At 39.8% G+C, this 18,321-nt stretch overlaps 1 protein-coding gene across 1 annotated transcript in view; it reads right to left on the reverse strand.

Moving 5' to 3' along the window:
- The window catches only part of USH2A (usherin), a 419,834-nt gene that overhangs the window by 28,405 nt on the left and 373,108 nt on the right, over positions 1-18,321 (reverse strand). Inside the window, exon 62 of the mRNA XM_080585038.1 lies at positions 73-300. Coding sequence (XP_080441164.1) covers positions 73-300 — 228 coding nt within the window. The remainder of the gene's footprint in view (positions 1-72; positions 301-18,321) is intronic.

Below are 18,321 nucleotides of genomic sequence, written 5' to 3' on the forward strand. Positions count from 1 at the left end.
GTTTTGATATTCAGCATTTCCATCTTCTTTTTTTGAAAGAAGTGTCAAGCGAAGTGTCAAGATGGAGCTTACCTTAATTACGCCATTGGGTTTGGAAGGCTCTGACCATTTCAGCAACAGAGCCCTGCCGTTCTCTTTCTTTTCCACAGTGAAGTTGCTCAGGCCACTGGGTGAAGCTTCCAGTGTGCGCACAGATGTCCAGGGGCTTGAAACCTGTCCGGCATTGTTTACAGCTACGACATGAATATGATATGTTGTGAAAGGTTTCAATCCAAATAAATGAGCCTGATGCTTTGTTCCCTGAAGCAAGAATACAGATGTTTGAGTTAGTTAAAAAAGTAATCAGCATCTGTGCTTTATGTCACTTGGAAAATGAGGTCTCAGCTCTGGGTCTCTTCTGACCGCTTTGCAGAATACCCCATCTGGTTATCAGCATTTTTTTTTTTGGTGGGTTTCCATAGCTGAACCCTGAAAAGAAACTCTTAGGATTTTCGAAAATATTTGTCATTATGGTGGAGCCTTTGGAGCTGAATTCTGGGGAGTCCTGCAGTGTCCAAACCTCAGCAAACAGCTCAGTGTTTGTTCAGCATGCATTAAGCTTTGCTCAGCGTATCAGAGGGCTTGATACTCTGATGGCACATATTGTAAAATGTGGTATACAACTGATTCTTGCCTCTACAGAACCCTTTCACATCACACATCTCGTGTGCAGAATGACATTCGGCAGGCACGCCACCATGTTCCAGCTACTCAGAGTGTTGCAATCTGGATAGACAACAGTGTTTCCAGGAGCACCATCTCATTTCCTTACTGAAAACAAAACCCTTAAAAGTGGGGTGAAAAAAATGACTGGACAGAGAGAGAATAAGCTGTTTTTGATATCCCTGCTTTGTCTGGAAGGCCCGTTCAGCAGAGCAGAGGCCAGACAGGAGGCACACACCTACCCACAGCGCCCACCATAGCACAGGGCCAAGCCTTTCTGAAAGGGCCGGGGCCCACTGCCACCATGCGGGAGCCCTGCTGAGCTCAGCGCCACGTGGGTGTGTGAAGGATGGACAACAGCCATGGAGAGAAGGGACCACTGGCACCGTGGCTCGCCCCGAATAGCATCTGAGAAGGACCTGAACCAGCCTGGGCATGAGGCAACCCCACCCTCAGCACCGCCTGAGGAAGGCAACATGGCCGCAGCACTGCTTCCAACAGCCGTGGAAGGAAAGGTAGCTAACAAAGAAGGCGAATAGCACGTTTCAGTATGAGACTCTTCAGACTTGGCTCATCATGGCAAGAAAGGGGATCGGCTGATCACTGATATATTTTAATTCCATTTTCAGTTACGCTTTTGCATTAATTACACAAGATATGAAGCAGGGGAGGGCAGGAATTCAACTTCCTTCGTGTGGCAGAAAGCTACAGTCAATTTTCCTCCTTCAGTAAGTTGCATTAAGTTGTTAAATGCTAACACTTAGAATCATTTAATATTTAAACATTTGTTAGGCAATCAGACTCAGAAACAAATTTTAAAGAAATATTAATTTCTTTTTTTAAATATTAAAAGTTAGGTCATCAATATTTAAATAGTTATTTCCTCACAACAATGAGTTAGTCTTTTAGATAAATATAGCACAGCATTTGAATGACCATTATGAATATTAAAGCTGAAGATGCCACAAGTACAGATTATAAACATACTTTTCTGATAAATGATTCCTTTTTCTGTTAAACAGGGCAAACACTAGCAAGATTAATAATGCAAAAAAGTATAATTCTTTGTTAGGAATTCCCAGTCATCACTGCCAAAAAAACGTAAGCTCAAATGCAAATAGCAATCACCTCGAACAGATTATATATAAAAAAGCTCTGGCTGCTGTGGGACATTTAGAGATATCTTTTGTCATAAGAAACATGGAAAGCATGTGGGCTATAAAACAAAAACATATGTATATTGTCAATAGCAGCACCTGTTCAATTACAGTTTATTTCAGTATGGAGAATTTCGTTCAGCCCCTAGATGGCAATACTATCAAACACTTTTTGTAACATGAGTGCTTAATGATTAACAACGTGCATTCAGTCATCCAACATACTCAAGGCAGCCATTAAAAAAATAACAAAACTGATTTCATTATAGATTCTTTTAATAAACATTTATGGCTTAGATCTTTGAAAGTGGAAGCGTTCAAACTACCATAGCCAAAAACCTATAAGGCCGAATGCAAAATTATGAACTGCAGGTTAAAGAACAGAGCTCGAATTGAAGTTCATGCTTAGCATAAAAATCTGGCATCAGAAATTATGTTGGCACAAAACATGATTAAAATTAGCTTTACAATTGGATGTGGTCTGTATTAATAGTTTTTATGAGGACAGTTATCTATTAGGTTTTCAAAACAGAACTTTAAAAGACTAAAATTTACATTCCATGGTTCGAGGGTGGAGGAGGGAGGAAAGGCGCATGCCACATTAAATTACTGCCCCTGAACCGTTACACAGGGGCTCTCAGAAGGTACAAACACATCATTACAAACATTGTGCAAAAAGTAATGGCCCAGCTTTCTTATCACCTCCATGATCAGGGTGGGCTTTTTTGACAAGTGCTACAAAACACTTGCTTTTTATTGTTTTAAATAGAAAAAACGGCATTTTTTCATCACACTGTACAGTCTTCCCACTAAACCCTAAGATTTAATTATTTACAATCCTCACCACCCTTTGAAATGAAACAAGGATGGAGGGATTTCCTTGCCTGCAGTTCACCGTGTTCTCTGGAGACTGCTAAACCATTCCTTCCAGGGATGACTTTTATCCCTGGCTCCTATAGATACTTCTTGAAGAGCAAACGGTTTACATGTATTTTTGTTTTGTTTGGTTTTGAAGTAAGCTCAGGGGATGTCCTCCCAGAAAACGAAGCCATGCTTTCTCCCCCTGCTCTACTGCCATTACCATCTGTGAATTTACTCAGGTCAGAGGCTGATCCTAAAAAGAGGATGGATGGCAGTCTGAATGATTAATTTTAAGAATTATGTAATGTTCTAGCCTAGAAATACCAGCCTGCTGGAATGGTAAAATACAAATAGCAAAAACAAAACAAAACAAAACAAAAAAACAAACAACAAAAAAAAAACCAGTTTGCAAAGGATAGCCCTTTGGCTTCAATGGACAGCTGCACAGACTTAAACAGGTGCAGGATCACAATCCTTGCATGGAATATTCTCCTAGTCTTTGTTTGCAAAGCCATGAACTCATATATCCCATGTTTACACACTGCTAACAGGACAGATTTCATTTACCATTAAAAGCAAGCCAACAAAATAAAATTTTAATGCAAACATTAAGATGTTCGTAGCCCAAGACTGACTGACCATGAAAGCTGATGGACTGCAATTCCAAGCCCTCCTTTCTCTGTTGCCTGTTGTGAAACAGTCTCATTCATTCAGCCATTAAATTAAGAATAACCTAGCAAACATTTAAGAGTGTGCACTCTCGCACTCCTCCTGTAAGGCCCATTCTTTTAATGTAAACTCTACAGACATGGACTCCTGAGGCATCCCATACTGCAGCCCAGAGCCCAGCTGTGAACCAGCCCTAGGCTTGTCCCGTTCCCTTTGGTGGCACTGACGGCATCTCCACTATTCCATGCAAGACAGCACCTTTACTTTTGTTGTGTAAAATGATTTACACGCTGCCAGTGGCCAGCATAAGCTGTTAGCAACAACAAATACACTCGTTGGTTAATTTCACGGCTCTAACTGTAAATTAGGATAAAAGTTATTTAAAACAAAACCTTGTTTTAACACATTTTCAAAGAGTAAAACAAGAGAACATGAATCATGAATAATATATCCGTCGAGATTTGCTTCAGATTGCCTTTTTTGTTTGTTTATTTTTTAATTCATGAGCACAGAAGTCTGGAAACAGATCAGCACACTCTTTCATGCCGCTCGAAGGCAGCGGCAAATGGGACGCGAGGTGCTTGCCTTCCCCACCACCCCTTGGTCCTCCTCCTGGGCACGGGAACGGCTGTGCAGCTGCCGGGGGTCTGAGAGGTTTACACTGCCTACTGTGATTGCTGCTGACTACTTCAAGTGCCCCTAAGGTGGCAACAGGGTCAAGAGGTCTTTGTAGGTTGAAAATGATCAAAAATTAGCATTGATCTGCAGCTGTCAATAATACTCTCTGCAGGTGGACTCCCTGCACAAATGTTTAAACTGCATAAAACTACACAACCTAGTCATTTTTGACTATCGATCTGATGAAGAAGCACTTTCCAGTGTTGTCACTCAGGGCTTTTCCTCTTTTTTTCGAGGCAGACCAGCTTACCCAGGTGCCCAGGTCTCAGGGCACGCATTCCAGACCTGATAGTCACATCAGAAGAACCCCGAACCTCTCAAGAGCTGCCCAACAGGCAGCTTTGGTATCTACCTCTTCAGGGGTCATCAACATTCAGCAAGTCATCACCCAGTTGCATCAAGGTGAGGCTCTGGTTTCTTCTTTCTCTCTGTTGTCGCTTGGTACAGTAGCCCCTATTTAGCAGGTATCTTTGCTATCTGGTGGAAAAAACAGCTCATTTTTTTCTGTGAGTCTCTAACTAAACTTGGTGACATCGGAGATGACCACAGTGCTATGGTACTGGTGGTACAGGGATCCAAACCTCTTATTTCATAACTCCCAGCCATAAATGATGAAAAAGTAATTCATGGTGACATTCCCTTTTCTATACAAGCAGAGATGCTGAACTCTCCCTGGATAAGGGAGGAGGAACCTATGGTCTCCTAGTACTCAGAACATTAGTCCAACCATCCTTCAATGTGAGTTTTCAATTTCTCCGTCAAGGAATCCAAACAGATTCCTCCACAAGTGATAGAAATGGCTGGGAATATTTGGGGTTTTACAAAGATCCTCAATTCATCCTCACCTTTGACATTATCTGTTTTGCCAGTTCCCCAACTTATCCTGATCCTTTCCATTTTCTGCAAAGCACTGGGAGTACTTCCACTTTGATGAACCTCTGATGTTAATGCTTATTTCCCAGCGTACTTCTTAGCCCCTGCCTTAAACCTCATAATTGCAGAATTCTTACTCATTTGCAACCCCTAACTTACCCTTTGGGTTGCCTTCCTTCTCATGCTTGTATCATGTACACATTTTTTTTTCTTTTTTAAAATCTACTCTAGTCCTAAAGCCTTATGCTTAAATTCACAAGGATATAACTTACAGATACACAGGTAATCTATGACTCCACTCCTTCCTCTAGCAGTGTGGACTGGAATATAAATGATTCCCAAGATAGCACTGAAAAAATCTCAAAAGGTAAAGCAAACAGAAACTAGTGTGTTCCTTATTTTGCCAGAAATTATCTTGCCTAAAAGTGACCAGAATTTCCATTTTACCAGAAACTGATGTTGCACTATTTATTTTCCTCCCCATTTGTGTAAAAATTAATTTTAGATTTTTCATTAAAATACTTGGTAAGTTTCACTTCAAAAATTTTACATTTTAAGAACTTCTTTGCATTTTGTTTTAGAATTTTAAAAGTGCCTTTCAACGCATATTTTTCATTTTAAATCATTATTCTAACAATTGATGTTTACCCTTCAACAGCAGTAACATGTACTACACTGGTGGTGATTTTTATGTGTAAATTATTGTGGCACATAAAAAGCAAATATTATAACAGAATATGAAATAAACATTTAAAAATTGTTTGAGTTTGCAAAACCAGAGGTTACATTAGTAACTTAGTAAATGTAAAATCATTTTTAAGTATTTTTTGTCAAAGGAGTATTCTTCCAAATTGCCTTTGGCTGAGATGAAAAGGGAATCTTCCTTTCCCAGACTGAGATGGGTCAATGCAGTCTTTTCTTTCTACAGTGGCTAGCAAATTATATTAAGGGATTCATTATATTTGAGCTTGCTTTTTTATTTAGCAAATTTATTTTTAAAAAATAGAGGTTTCCATTTACAAAGTAAAGCGCAAAAGAGTCAGGAAATGTCTTCATTGAAATGTAGGCTTCGATTACATGCTCATAAAATATTCTTTCCTTCAGACTCCTGAAAAACTTATTTTTTTTTTCAACTTTGAGATTTGTTTTTTGTTTTTAAAAGCAATGGTAGTCTTGTCATCTATATCAGAGAACACTAGCTGGCTATCCCGAAACTCTGTATGCCTGTCCTTTCTTAGGAGTACCACGCTAGCAGCTTTTTATTTAATAAAAAACTCATTTGTCCACCCTGTTCTACTCAGCACATTGTAGTGATTTTGTATGTCAATACTCCTACAGGAGTTTGCAGACTATGCCAGTGAGAAACCTTTAGAAAAAGCAGTAATCTAAGAAGTTTAAAGAAGTTTGCAAACCACAACAATTAATACCTGATGTACAAGTATTACATTGCAATTCCTTTTTCTCCTCCCTGGCAGAGCATGTGAGGAACTGTGAATTGCACGCAGATGAATCTGTCGAGTGGCGCTGGTGCTCATTTTCACAGCAGACAGCTTTCTTTCCTGGCACACCTGGACATCTGGGGACGTGCTGCAGCCTCAGCGGGAACCGCTGTCCCCAGCTTTGACTTGAAAACAAAGCACCAAAAAGAAAACAAGGAGGCATTGCGCAGCAGAATGACTCCAAGCACATTTAGCCAGCTGCATTCAGTCACTGTGCTGGCTTTTCGGGAGTAGTACACTTTTAAACCACCAGCAATGTCACACGTCGGATGGTAAAACTTCAAAAAAAACCTCTTTGGGCAAAGTCAACACTTCAGTAGCCCGTTCCATGTCACTTCTGTAAGGTTTTCTTTTCTTTTCTTTAACATAAGGGCAAACATCTTATTGAAAATTCATCTAACATCACTGAGTGCCACCTTCGCAAAAATGTATTTGCAGCTGTAATATTTGTCTAATTTATACTAAGAACCATTGAAATCAAAAAAGAGATTTTTCTGCATGACTAAGTAAGTCAAATAAGCCAAAATATCAATGACATGACATTTCACTATAGACACTGTCTAGAGGGTGATGTCAACATTTTTTCTTAACATGAATATTTTATCTCTTACAACACTCACAAGACCTACTGTATAGTAAACCAATAGTTTCACACCTTCTTGGATTTTTTTTTCCACATTTTTTCACTTTTAACTGTTTATCATTCCTCGTAATGAGAACGTGATGGAGACAGAAAGATAAAAACTGAATACCTGACAGGACTGCTTTCCCCAAACTTTTCTTTGGTCAGTTCAAATCTGCAATCCTTACTTTCACTGAATGAGACTTTTTGCTTTAAATAGTCATTTTGGATATGAAGAAAGACTAAGTTTCTCTTCAAAATAAGAGAGGCAAAATAAGAGAAACAAAAAATATATATTTATTTGAGATTCAAAAAAAATATGTGATAAAATACCTGAAGCCCAATGAAAAACAATTGCATGCTTAATCTGGAATATGCACATACTCATCAGTACACTGCAGATCAGGCAATGTGTCAAGTCTGCCTTGGTCACGAGGGGAAGGGGAATCACTCTTTGGGTGTAACCTGGGGGAGAAATACCTCCTCAGGGAAGCTGAAGGGCTGGCAAAGGCAAGCACAAACTCTGGCTGGGGTTTATACCTCTTCAGTTACAACCAATATATTCACACAGACAAACTCCAGGAGTGTGTTTGGGGCAGCACTGCAGGTCGGGGTGCCACTGCTTGTGAACATGGAGGAGCAGTGTTCCCCTGGCTTTTGTTCTATGCCGTCTGTGGCCATGGCATGAGAAAGAAAAACCATGGCTGCTCTAACAAAGTGGCTAGAGCCTAAGGGCTCAAACCTGCAAGTGGTAGGGGAATTATATCCCTTGAGTATAAGGGCTGCTAATATTATAGTTTTTGTAATGCCATAAGCTATATTTTCCATTTGATTTACTGGCTGATGGCCAGAGTGATGCTTTTGTCAGAACAGACACAATTGAAACTGCCACATCAGTGCTGCTGTTGTCATCCCAGCCTCATACCTTTTTGTCTACCGGTGTCCAAAATGGCAAGTGCTGCACAGAACTTTTTAATTTTAAGTCAATGCAATGAAACCATGAATGTTTTTGTTGTTATCCATAGAAAAGGATAATTTATACACCTGAACTTTTTATCTCAAAGTATCATGTGCCAATCAGTTTTGCTTCACTGTAGAAAGAATGTGCCCTTGTCATTATCAAATGTTTTGCCTTTTGGTTTTATTTGAAGTTTTTGCTATTCAAGCATTCACATTGTCTTTCTAGGACATTCATGACAACATATATCTGTGCCATAAGCCTTCTTCCTCAGCTCCTTTCAAATGACATCATATATGATATTATAAAGATAAGTATCTCTGGACTCTTTAAAACTTCTCTCATCTGATCTTAAAACAAACTGGGCACAGTACCACGTGATTGTTATTTTCTGTAATGTGAAAAAGTTTACTATGGTTTTGCTGTATAGGGTTTATATAGGTGCATAGACTATGTATGGTGCATATGATTTTCCTCTATATAAAAAAAAATTATTTACCATTTTTGTCTTTGCACAGCTCAACAGCCATAATGGGAAAAAGAAATGAAAAAAGGAAAAAAAAAACAGTTTGAAGAAAATCTTTATGGGGATTTGTACAAGGACAATCTGAATCCTAATGCAGATTGCAGGTGAACTCCCACATCAGTTTCCTTGAAAATGCCACTGAATGTCAGTTGTGCTCCATAAAATTAAGACTTTGCAGTTATATATGACTTTTCATCCCAGGATCTCACATCATGTTACAAGCATTAATTAATTAAGTCTCAGAATATCCCCCTGTGTTACTGTGTGCAGCTTCAGGAAACTATCATGATTGTTTTAGATCCCATTTTACACAGGTACAGCAGACGTGTCATATTATTGTTAAGTGCAGGCTTATTTTATTCCCTTTTCTCAATCATTCTGAGTCCTTGTCTCATTCACCCAACACTTGCAAAAAGAGCAGTTCTAACTGCTGCTAAGTAGAGGAAGATAACACAGCCTCAAGGCAATTCACAGCTTTAAATCCCTGCTTTCTGCCAACACAATGGAAAATAAAGGCAACATTTTAAAGGAGACTAAAAGGTTTTTACTTCCCACTGTTTTATTCTTTTTTCTCTGCCCTGTACCAAACAGTCCGTGCTTTTCACTCCAACTTTGCCTGCTATGTGTGTAATCACTTCTGAGAGATAATAAAAGGTAAGCAGAAATAATTTATTTAGAGCTACACTGTAAAGGCCAATGATTAGTCTGAATCTCTAGCTGAACTTAAAATTTCACCCTTCAATTTGACAATCACGCCTAGCAGAAGGCCAGAAGCGGCTTTTGCAGGTCGGGATGCCCACTCACTCTCCTATAGCCAGGGGAAAGCTCAGCCTTTACTCTTTTGAGTACTAGCAGAGGACATTGATTGGACATATATTTAGGCGTACACTTTGAGGACATATTCCTCAGCAAAGCACAGCTTCCCATATAAATACTGACAGGTTCAGCAGCAGTCTGACACCTTCCTTCCCGCACCTGCAAGGAAGTTTGAAGGAGGGCATTGCTGTAGAGGGCCCCTACTGGTCATAGGAGCTAGTGGAAAGCCTCAACAAGTAGCTTGACTAGCCCCTGAGACCAATGGTGAGAGAAGCAAAAATCTTGTTTTGCTGTTGCAGCTACCATGGACTGTGCTGCTGACATTAACGAAGTTCAGCGCAATTTCACTATGCGATGTCGTGTCCCTTAGTGGCTATGTAATTTGAAGACTCAGAATTAACTGTACACCAAGAGAAGAGATGAAGTGATGGCAATGAGAATAAAAAGTGGCTGTAGGGTTTTGTGAAATAACAGAAAGAGGCTGCTTGCAGGTTTAATGTCTTGAAACCAAGTGAACCTGGTGGATAGATGAACTTCCAGACTGATCTTCCTAGGATCATACAGATACAGACCTACCTTAAGCCTCCTGAAGCACACAGACTGACACTAAATTCATATTCATACACACAAAAGCAGACAGATAAAACTGCTACAGAGTGAACAGGAAAAGCAGCTAGCTGGCATCACTTTTAAATGTTAATGCATAAATAAAACTAAATATTTAATTATTTCATGTTTTTATACATCCATTAAACCCTTCCAGTGTGGCTCGGGCTTCTCAGTGCAAGACTTTTGCCAAATGAGAAGAAAGTCTGAGCTACTTGTGACTTCCACTAGTGAGATGCACTAATCAGGAAAGAGATGAAAGACATAACTATTAAAAGATTACTTGATAACTACTGAAATATAAATGGTTTTGTTCAGATTCTTTATTTTCCTTGGATATTTAGAATACTTGGGGAATTTAAATAAATCACTAAGCCAACAGGTATATAGTAAAGCTTAGTACAAAACAAATTGTGCTGGTTTCACAATTGAGAATGCCTTTACAGCAAGTTATTGACTCCAGCATATTAACTTGTAAATCCACTAGTTTCACCTTATCATCTATTGATCAGATGCACATAGATGTGTTATAAATGAGCAATCCAAAAATAAATTAGTAGAATTTAATCATTTTGGGCCAGACTTGTCACAGCTCCTACATTTAGACACAAAACCTGCATAGCTAGTGTTCCCAGTGTCTCTCTGTAGTCTGTGCAGAGAAAGGGAGGTACCTCCAAAGGGAAATCGAGATGCTTATGTTTAGCTTCTGTTCTGAATAGGCCTTCAGAGAGCCTCACTCTCAGAACAGATTAGACAGCCTAGCCTACTTTAGCAGTCTAAAATAAGTTTTTAAGAGTTCAAAGCTGTGACTTTTGCTTAAGTTCACGTAAGACTCAACATTTTCTTTTTTCTTAAGGTGAAAAAAAAATAATACTATAGCTTCAGAAGTTAAATTGCAGCTGTTTCAAATCAAATCCACAGAAGTTTTGTTATGCCTTCTCAAGGCTCCTGGATCAAGGTTGTCATGCCCAGAAGCCCAAAACTGAATGGTGAATGTAGATAGCATTCAACAAGAACAGGGACTGGGTTTAGTTATAATATTGAAGAAAACATCCCCGATCCCCTGATTTCCATGCTTTAGTGTATTGAGTTTATGTGGCAAAGTTTTGCTAGCTGGGAAGCTGAAGGGTTAGCTTGTGGGAGCAGAGCTCTGGAGCTGTCTCCATGTCGGACAACATCAGTTCCAGGTGGCTCCAAAAAGGACCAGCTGCTGGCCAAAACTGAGCCAGTCAGCACCTCTGGTGGTGCCTCTGTGATAACGTATTTAAGGAAGGGTAAAAAAAATGCTACACATCAGCAGTGAGAGGAGAGGAAAAATATGCGAGAAGCAGCTTGGCAGACACCAAAGTGAGTGAAGAAAGAGGGAGGACGAGGAGGTGCTCCAAGCATGGAATAGAGATCCCCCTGCAGGCTGTGGTGACCATGGTGAAGCAGCTTGTGCCCCTGCAGACCATGGAGGATCAAGCCAGAGCAGATCTCCACAGTGTAACCCATGGAGGAGCCCATGGTGGAGCAGGTGGATAAGACCTGAAGGAGACTGTAGCCCATGAAGTGCCCACGGAGGAGCAGTTTCTGGGCCAAGGCTGTAGCACATGGAGAGGAGCCCACAGTGGAGCAAGAAGCCTGGTGGAAGCTGCAGTCTGTAAGGGACACACACTGGAGCATTTAATGAACACGATCCATGGGAGGGACCCCATACTGAGCAGGGGAAGAGTATGAAGAGGACGGTGTGGCACAGATGAAGATGATAAAACAGACCTCAGTCCCCTGTCCCTCCTACACTGCTCAGAGGTGGAGCAAGTAGAAGCATTGGGAGTGAAGTTGAGCCTAGGAAGAAGGGGCAGGAGTGGGGGGAAGGTGTTTTTAGTTTTGTTTTTATTTCTCAGTATCCTATTCTGTTAGTACAGTAACAATAAATTAAAATAATCTTCCCCAAGGTGATTCTGTTTTTCCCATGACAGTAATTGGTGAGCGATCTGCCTGTCCTTATCTCAACCCAAGAGCTTTTTCATTGTTTGTTCTCCCTCTGTCTTGCTGAAGAGGTGGACCAAGAGAGAGGCTGGGTGTGCACCTGACAGCCACCCAAGAGGCTAACATGTTGGCAATGATCTTCAGTCTGAGATGCTGTTACACAAATCAGTGTGGTTTAAAACTTCCATTAACACCCTCAAATTAAATATCATTACGGGAGTTTGATAACAAAGAAATTGAAAGTGCCCCGATGATTCTACGCGGGGCCAGAAAGTCAGAAAAATGCCGTACACTGAAGAGCTGTTGCAAGTTTTTGTCTCAGAGATGTTCTGTTCTAAAGCCACATGTTCTCAGCTCAATTTGTCCTCAAAGGGGGTACTCTACTGAGCACCAAACCAACTACAGTTAAAGCCATTGTGTTACCTGTTTTTTCTTTTTCTCATTTGCACTGTCTTTGTTCAGTCTTTTAGGCCAGGACTTTCAAGTAACATTAAACACAGCACTTAAATATGTCACTGTCTTAAGCTACAACTATAGTATAAATCTCGTGATCTATTGGTACATCCTGGGTCTAGCATTTCTAGCAAAGACTAGCATTAGAGAAAATCTAAATTATCATCTGACTTGAGCCCCCGAAGAGAAAACAATAAAAAATAATTTTATGATGCCATAATGACAAGAATAATACTTCACTTCCACTGTGAAAAGACGTCTTCCAGATTTCTCATTAATTCTTTTCTAAAGCCTATTGAAATGTAAGAACTCTGCAAAGTTTCATTCATTTTGTTTGTGCATAGTAAAGTTTTCTTTATAGCAAAAATACAGAAAATTTATCACTGCAAGGAATCTACTTCCCTCACTCTCTTGTTATATTAAATCTGCATTTGCAATTCTGATTTTGTGAGACAATTGTAAACTTGGTGCCTTTGTGCAGCCACCAGAGTAGTGTTTCCACACTGCATAGAGAATTTTACTCAGGCTAGAAACTCTGCTTGGGATGGGACAAAAGAATCAATGCATTCAAACCTGCAGTAAATGGATTTCATATAAAAATACTTGGAGAAAAATTCAGAAACAAAATGAATAATGATTTGCAGTGTTTCCTAGTAGATTAAGTAGATACTGGTTCCTCTCTTCATCTTCCTGTAATGAAGATATGACTCCTCAGAGACCTTTTGGCACACACAACATGCACTCCAGGTGTCTCATTCAGCTGGACCATACCCCAGCAGTAACATCATTTACTACATTAGTGCTCTGTGACCACAGAAGTGTTTAGAAGACACTTGCTGTACATAAAGAAAAAAGGGAGGCAGTCATGGGTTTGTGATTAAAAAAAAAAAGAAAAAAAAAAAAAAAAAAAAGGAAGACATCCTGCAGCTGCAAAGCCAAAGATCTTAGGGGAGGATCCTGTGCTGCAGATCCACCTGTGGCTCTTGTAGCAGTCATATCTTGTCTTAGGAGGGCATCTAAGTGTGTGTTTGTCTCCCTAACAAAGTGTGTGTATGCTCTGCCTGTATACCAACACAGCCCTCAGTAATTTAAGACCTTTAAAGAACATAACCTGACTGGAGTCCTGCTTGTTGACTGCAGTACTCACAGAGTATCTGGAAGTAGAAATAGCTCTTAAAAAAACTGAAAAAGGAAGAAGTTTTCTAGTAGACCCTCATGATGAGAGTTAATTCTTGCTCCTTTCCTCACTGGTCACAGTCTGTCAACATGTTCTTAGAAAGGAAGGCTTGTGAAAGGAAAGGAAGGGAGGAGGAAGCAGTTTCCACATGTTTGGTGGAGGGAGTAAAGCAGCCTGCAGCTGCCAGAGGCATAACAGATAATCTTTGATGGCCTAAAGTCTGTAACATGGCACCTGCTAATAGGGTGAGAAAAATTTTCTCTGAATCTGGTAGCAGCTTTGGTGGGTGTTCTTTCAGACAGCCCTTCACAAGAAGCAACCTTCTCTCCATCCTCATCATTTTTCTTGGCACTCATAAAGCAGTTTAATGAGCTCATATCTTCCAAATCTTCCAGCAAGTCAGATGCTGATGGAGGGACAGAGATTTTATGTGATGAATGCTAAATGAATGGATTTAAAATTACAATATAGCTTTTACAGTTAAACAATAAAATCCATCCATTATGGGGTGCATGTGAGGAGAGTACAACACACCTAGATGTTCCACATCCCATTTGTCATGCCTTTCTGTAACTTTGGTCAGTTATAAAGTTCAAGGTGCTGAGGGAAATACTTGTACTTTGTGATGGGACAAAGTCATAAATTGGACTTTGTTTCCTCCCTAATGTAGAGTACACGTATGTAAACTGCTACCAAGTGTTGTACTTAGGATGTCTTCAGACTACCATCCTCACAAGTCTACTGCTTTTGCCTTCGGCTTCTTCGAAAACAGAACCAACCAACCAACCACGATTTACTTGTGTTTTGGTGCTGTCGTCTGTGATCACGCTGGTACTGAGAAGCTGGATGGACAAAGACTGTTCTGAACTTTATTGAATCTGATTAACTGCCTGGTTCTGGGTGAATTTAAATTTGTCAAGAGTAAACATCTCCTGTCATCTTTTCTCTATCCCCAAAGACAAGTGAGATCTTCACAGGATTTCAGAAACCACAGCTCAGAAACGCCACTAGTTTTGAAGACAAATGCAAGAGCTGCCTGTCAGCTCATTCACTGACCAGCCAACCAAGTCAGCTAACTCACTGTCTCGCTTTTTCCATTTGTCTGTTTGGCATCACATACTTCTGTTTTCAACACTGGCAAATACGTTTCAACCAGCATGGGGATCCAGCAGGAACTGGGCCAGGGGAGGTGGGGAGCAGTACTCACTGTTTTCCAGCAGTCACTTCTACACACTGGTACAGACTGCCCCGAGTACACCTCCCACGACCCAGCGGTGTGTGCTCAGTCAGCCAGATCCCAAACTGGTAACATGGCTACTTTATTTTACCCATAGGTCTGGCCACACATGAACAATTAAAATCTGCCCATGGTTTAAAGTAGAAGCGGTCAAACTCAAAATTCTGAGTATCATCTATTATGAACTCAAGTGGTTTTTCATTTCTGCTTGGATGTCTCAAGAGTTTTTTCTTTATAAACTAAATAGTTGGATGAGTGTTTCTGAAATGTAATCTCGCTAGATAATTATTCACTTTATTTACTATTTCATCTCCACATTGCACAACAAATCACCAGAATCAGTCAGTAATGCATCTGCTGACTGGATAACTATTTAATTTCATTTCTAATAATAAATAAGTTACACCCATTTTCAAAAAAAACAACAACAATTTTTTAGGATTGTTAACTCTGTAAGTAAAATTCACAGAGTTTTTGAGTTCTGAAACCATTTTCAAAAATGCTTTGCAATTCTCCAAATAGTCTGAAAAACAATAAGAAGTCCTATTATGATCCAAAAGGAAAACAAAACAAAACAAAATAACCAATGCTTTAGTTTGAAAACAGTCTTATTTGGTTTTGTTTTTTTTCATACCTAGTTAACTTTACAGTTAATGTGATGGTAATTTTATATCCCTCTATTGTCACCTGTTCAAAATTCATGTTCAATGTTCGGAATATTCACTATTTTTTTCCCAGTTTTAAATCTCCATCAGAGCCTGGGGGAGAACTGGAATAAATAAGCAGCCACGTTTTCCCATACTGGAAAAGTTCCAGAAGGGAAAGGGCTCTTGACATTACAGAGCTAAAGGAGTTTTCAAGACACTTTCTATTTCCATACTCGTTCTTTTGTATGCTAGGTTGCCTGCCATTATGTTTATGTAATTCTGACAGTGTTCTTAATGACACACTAACAGATTGTAAAACACGCTGCTGGCATTTACTTGTTTTTTATATTTTTAAAACAATGTCCTTCATGTAACAGTAGTTAAGCGCGGCAGAAGGACATCATTAGAGCCATGGTTAAACTGTAATTTACACCATTAGGAAGGCAGGAGCAATTTTTATTGCCTGGCAATTTTCTTGCTGAAATATTTGGACCATATGGCTCAATTTGTGTAATAACCTTAATTTCAGCACCCTTCAGGTCTGCCTCCATCTCCTACGGAATGGTAAAATGCGGTTTAGCAGAAAAGGCAACTGTCTATACTTAGAGAGTTGAGATTAATAACATGTCACGTCCTGTTTTTGGTGAAGGAATTCGAACAGCAGCCAGATGGTATCTCTACAAATAACTGTCAGGGGTCTTGATCTAATCAATACAATGTATTAATACATCTCCCTTCGCTGCTTCTCGAGGGGCTAGCGTGCAACATCTGGAAAGATTGGGGGGACCGCCAAGTAGAAAGCTGATACTTTTCAGAATCAAACTGAGCCCAATTAATTTTTCATGTATACTTGATAACTGTTTCATAATGAGCTATGCGTCTTGACGGAGTTAGGGTTGGCGGCATGAGCGGCTTGTGCTTCCTATCCCCATTCAGTCCACTTACAGAAACCAACCCATTAATCAAACTACCTGGCATAAACTGAAATCTCAGCTCAGCAAGAGATCAATAACCATCCTTAAAAAAAAAAAAAAAAAAAAGCAACAACAAAGACCCCACCACAGAACAAGGCTTTAGTGGGTGAAAGTATCCAGCCATGACATTAGTAATTACTTTAACAAAAAACAAAACTCAGAACCCTACTTACCTGACAGGCACCTATAACACAGAATTTAATATTAGCTTCCTGTCAAAAAGTAACATTTAAGTCCATTAAAAATACACTGCAATTCTGCTTTCTAGATACAGAGGCCATCTGGCCCCTATTCACCATAATTGCTATTATAGTCTGAAAAATAATATTTATATAGTGCTGTAAATTAACAGACAGGCACACGTTCCCTCTCCCAAAGAGCTTTCTGTTGATAAACTCATGTTTTAGAACTGCACAGGAATTAGGGTCTTGCCCCCTAAAAATAAAAAGAGCGCAGCAAGATTATACATGCATTCCAGTGCTTTTTGTAAAGTCTGAAAGGAGAAGAGAGCGAGGTCACTTGGCAGGCAGAAAATGGGAAACTGCGACAAGCATAGGGGAGACCGGCTTGAATGAGGCTGTGAAGCTGAGTGATGGGAATGGATTCAAAAGGGAGCAGTAAAGAGAAAGGACAGGAGGTCAGCTGAGAATACTAAACTTATCTTGCGTAGGACACCCAACGGCTGTTTGATGAGAATGACTTTGGTGACTGTAGACCTGGATTAGATTCAAATGGAGTCCCTAGTGGTACAAGGCTCTATATTATATTACCAATCCCTTGAGTCATCTGGCTGGCTCTTGCCTTTTTTTTTTTTTTTTTTTAATAAAAGGGGTAGGACTCTGTGTTTATTAAATTTCACAATGCTTGTAAAAATTCTGTATGAAGTATAAGCATATGACACTTCTATGCCAATTTCAATACAAGACCTTGTCTATGCTGGGGAGTGGGGCAGGGAAATGGGGTGGGGAGAAGCCTTTCTAATTTTCTGCTGAAGAACTCCTGTATCTGTAGCTGTTGGACATGACCCTGGGGATTTTAGGAAGCTGCCCTATGACTTTACCAACAGAGAGTTACCTTGGAATTGTCTGATATTTCCACTTAATAATGTTGGTTAAACGTGAATTAAAATCTAGTCAAATCCAACGAAGGGTCTCTAAACACATATCTAATTTGAAAAACAGTTGTACATACTGCCCAGCAAATTTCCTTCTCCATTTTTATTTCCTACTTATATATGAAAAAGCATCTGCAGCTTACCAAAACCTTATTTTTAAAGCAGATTTAGTGCAGTCAAACACAACATGGCACAGAGGGAAGAATATATCCCTTATATTATATCTTCTTATCAAATTATACTTTAAAAGGTGACAGTTTGTGGGCGTGTTCAGTTTAACTTTACAGATTAAAAAACACCCTACCGGTAGTGTTTTTCTAGAGCACCTGATAAGCTTGTTCTCACTCACAACTCAAATACAAGACATATAGAAACACATCATAAAGAAAAGCATAAATTGAAAGCACATATAAAAAGCACCTATATAGAGAAACAGAATATGGAGCGTATATACAATCTCATTTTAGGCATCTATGTTTAGGCTTTGTCATGGGGTCACCTATTCTCTTATCACTGCAGCTGCACAGACGAATTTCACCACTTCCAGACTGCTGCCCAACACCACCTTTCTGTCACAGGGTACCATCTTTTAAATCTGCCCACCTGTATAATCCCATTACCCTTACTTGCTTCCATTGAGTGGGTTAGGAAAGAGCAGATGATTAATCAGCTTAAAATCAACCACCTTCTTTGGACTGACACATACCACTAGGAGCACAGAAGTACACCAGAGGTAAGCAGTCTAGTGTGAACAGCTGCAGCCCGCAGGTGGTAAACACCC

This window comes from Anser brachyrhynchus (genome assembly GCF_964034855.1).
Source record: "Anser brachyrhynchus genome assembly, chromosome: 3".
Lineage (NCBI taxonomy): Eukaryota > Metazoa > Chordata > Aves > Anseriformes > Anatidae > Anser > Anser brachyrhynchus.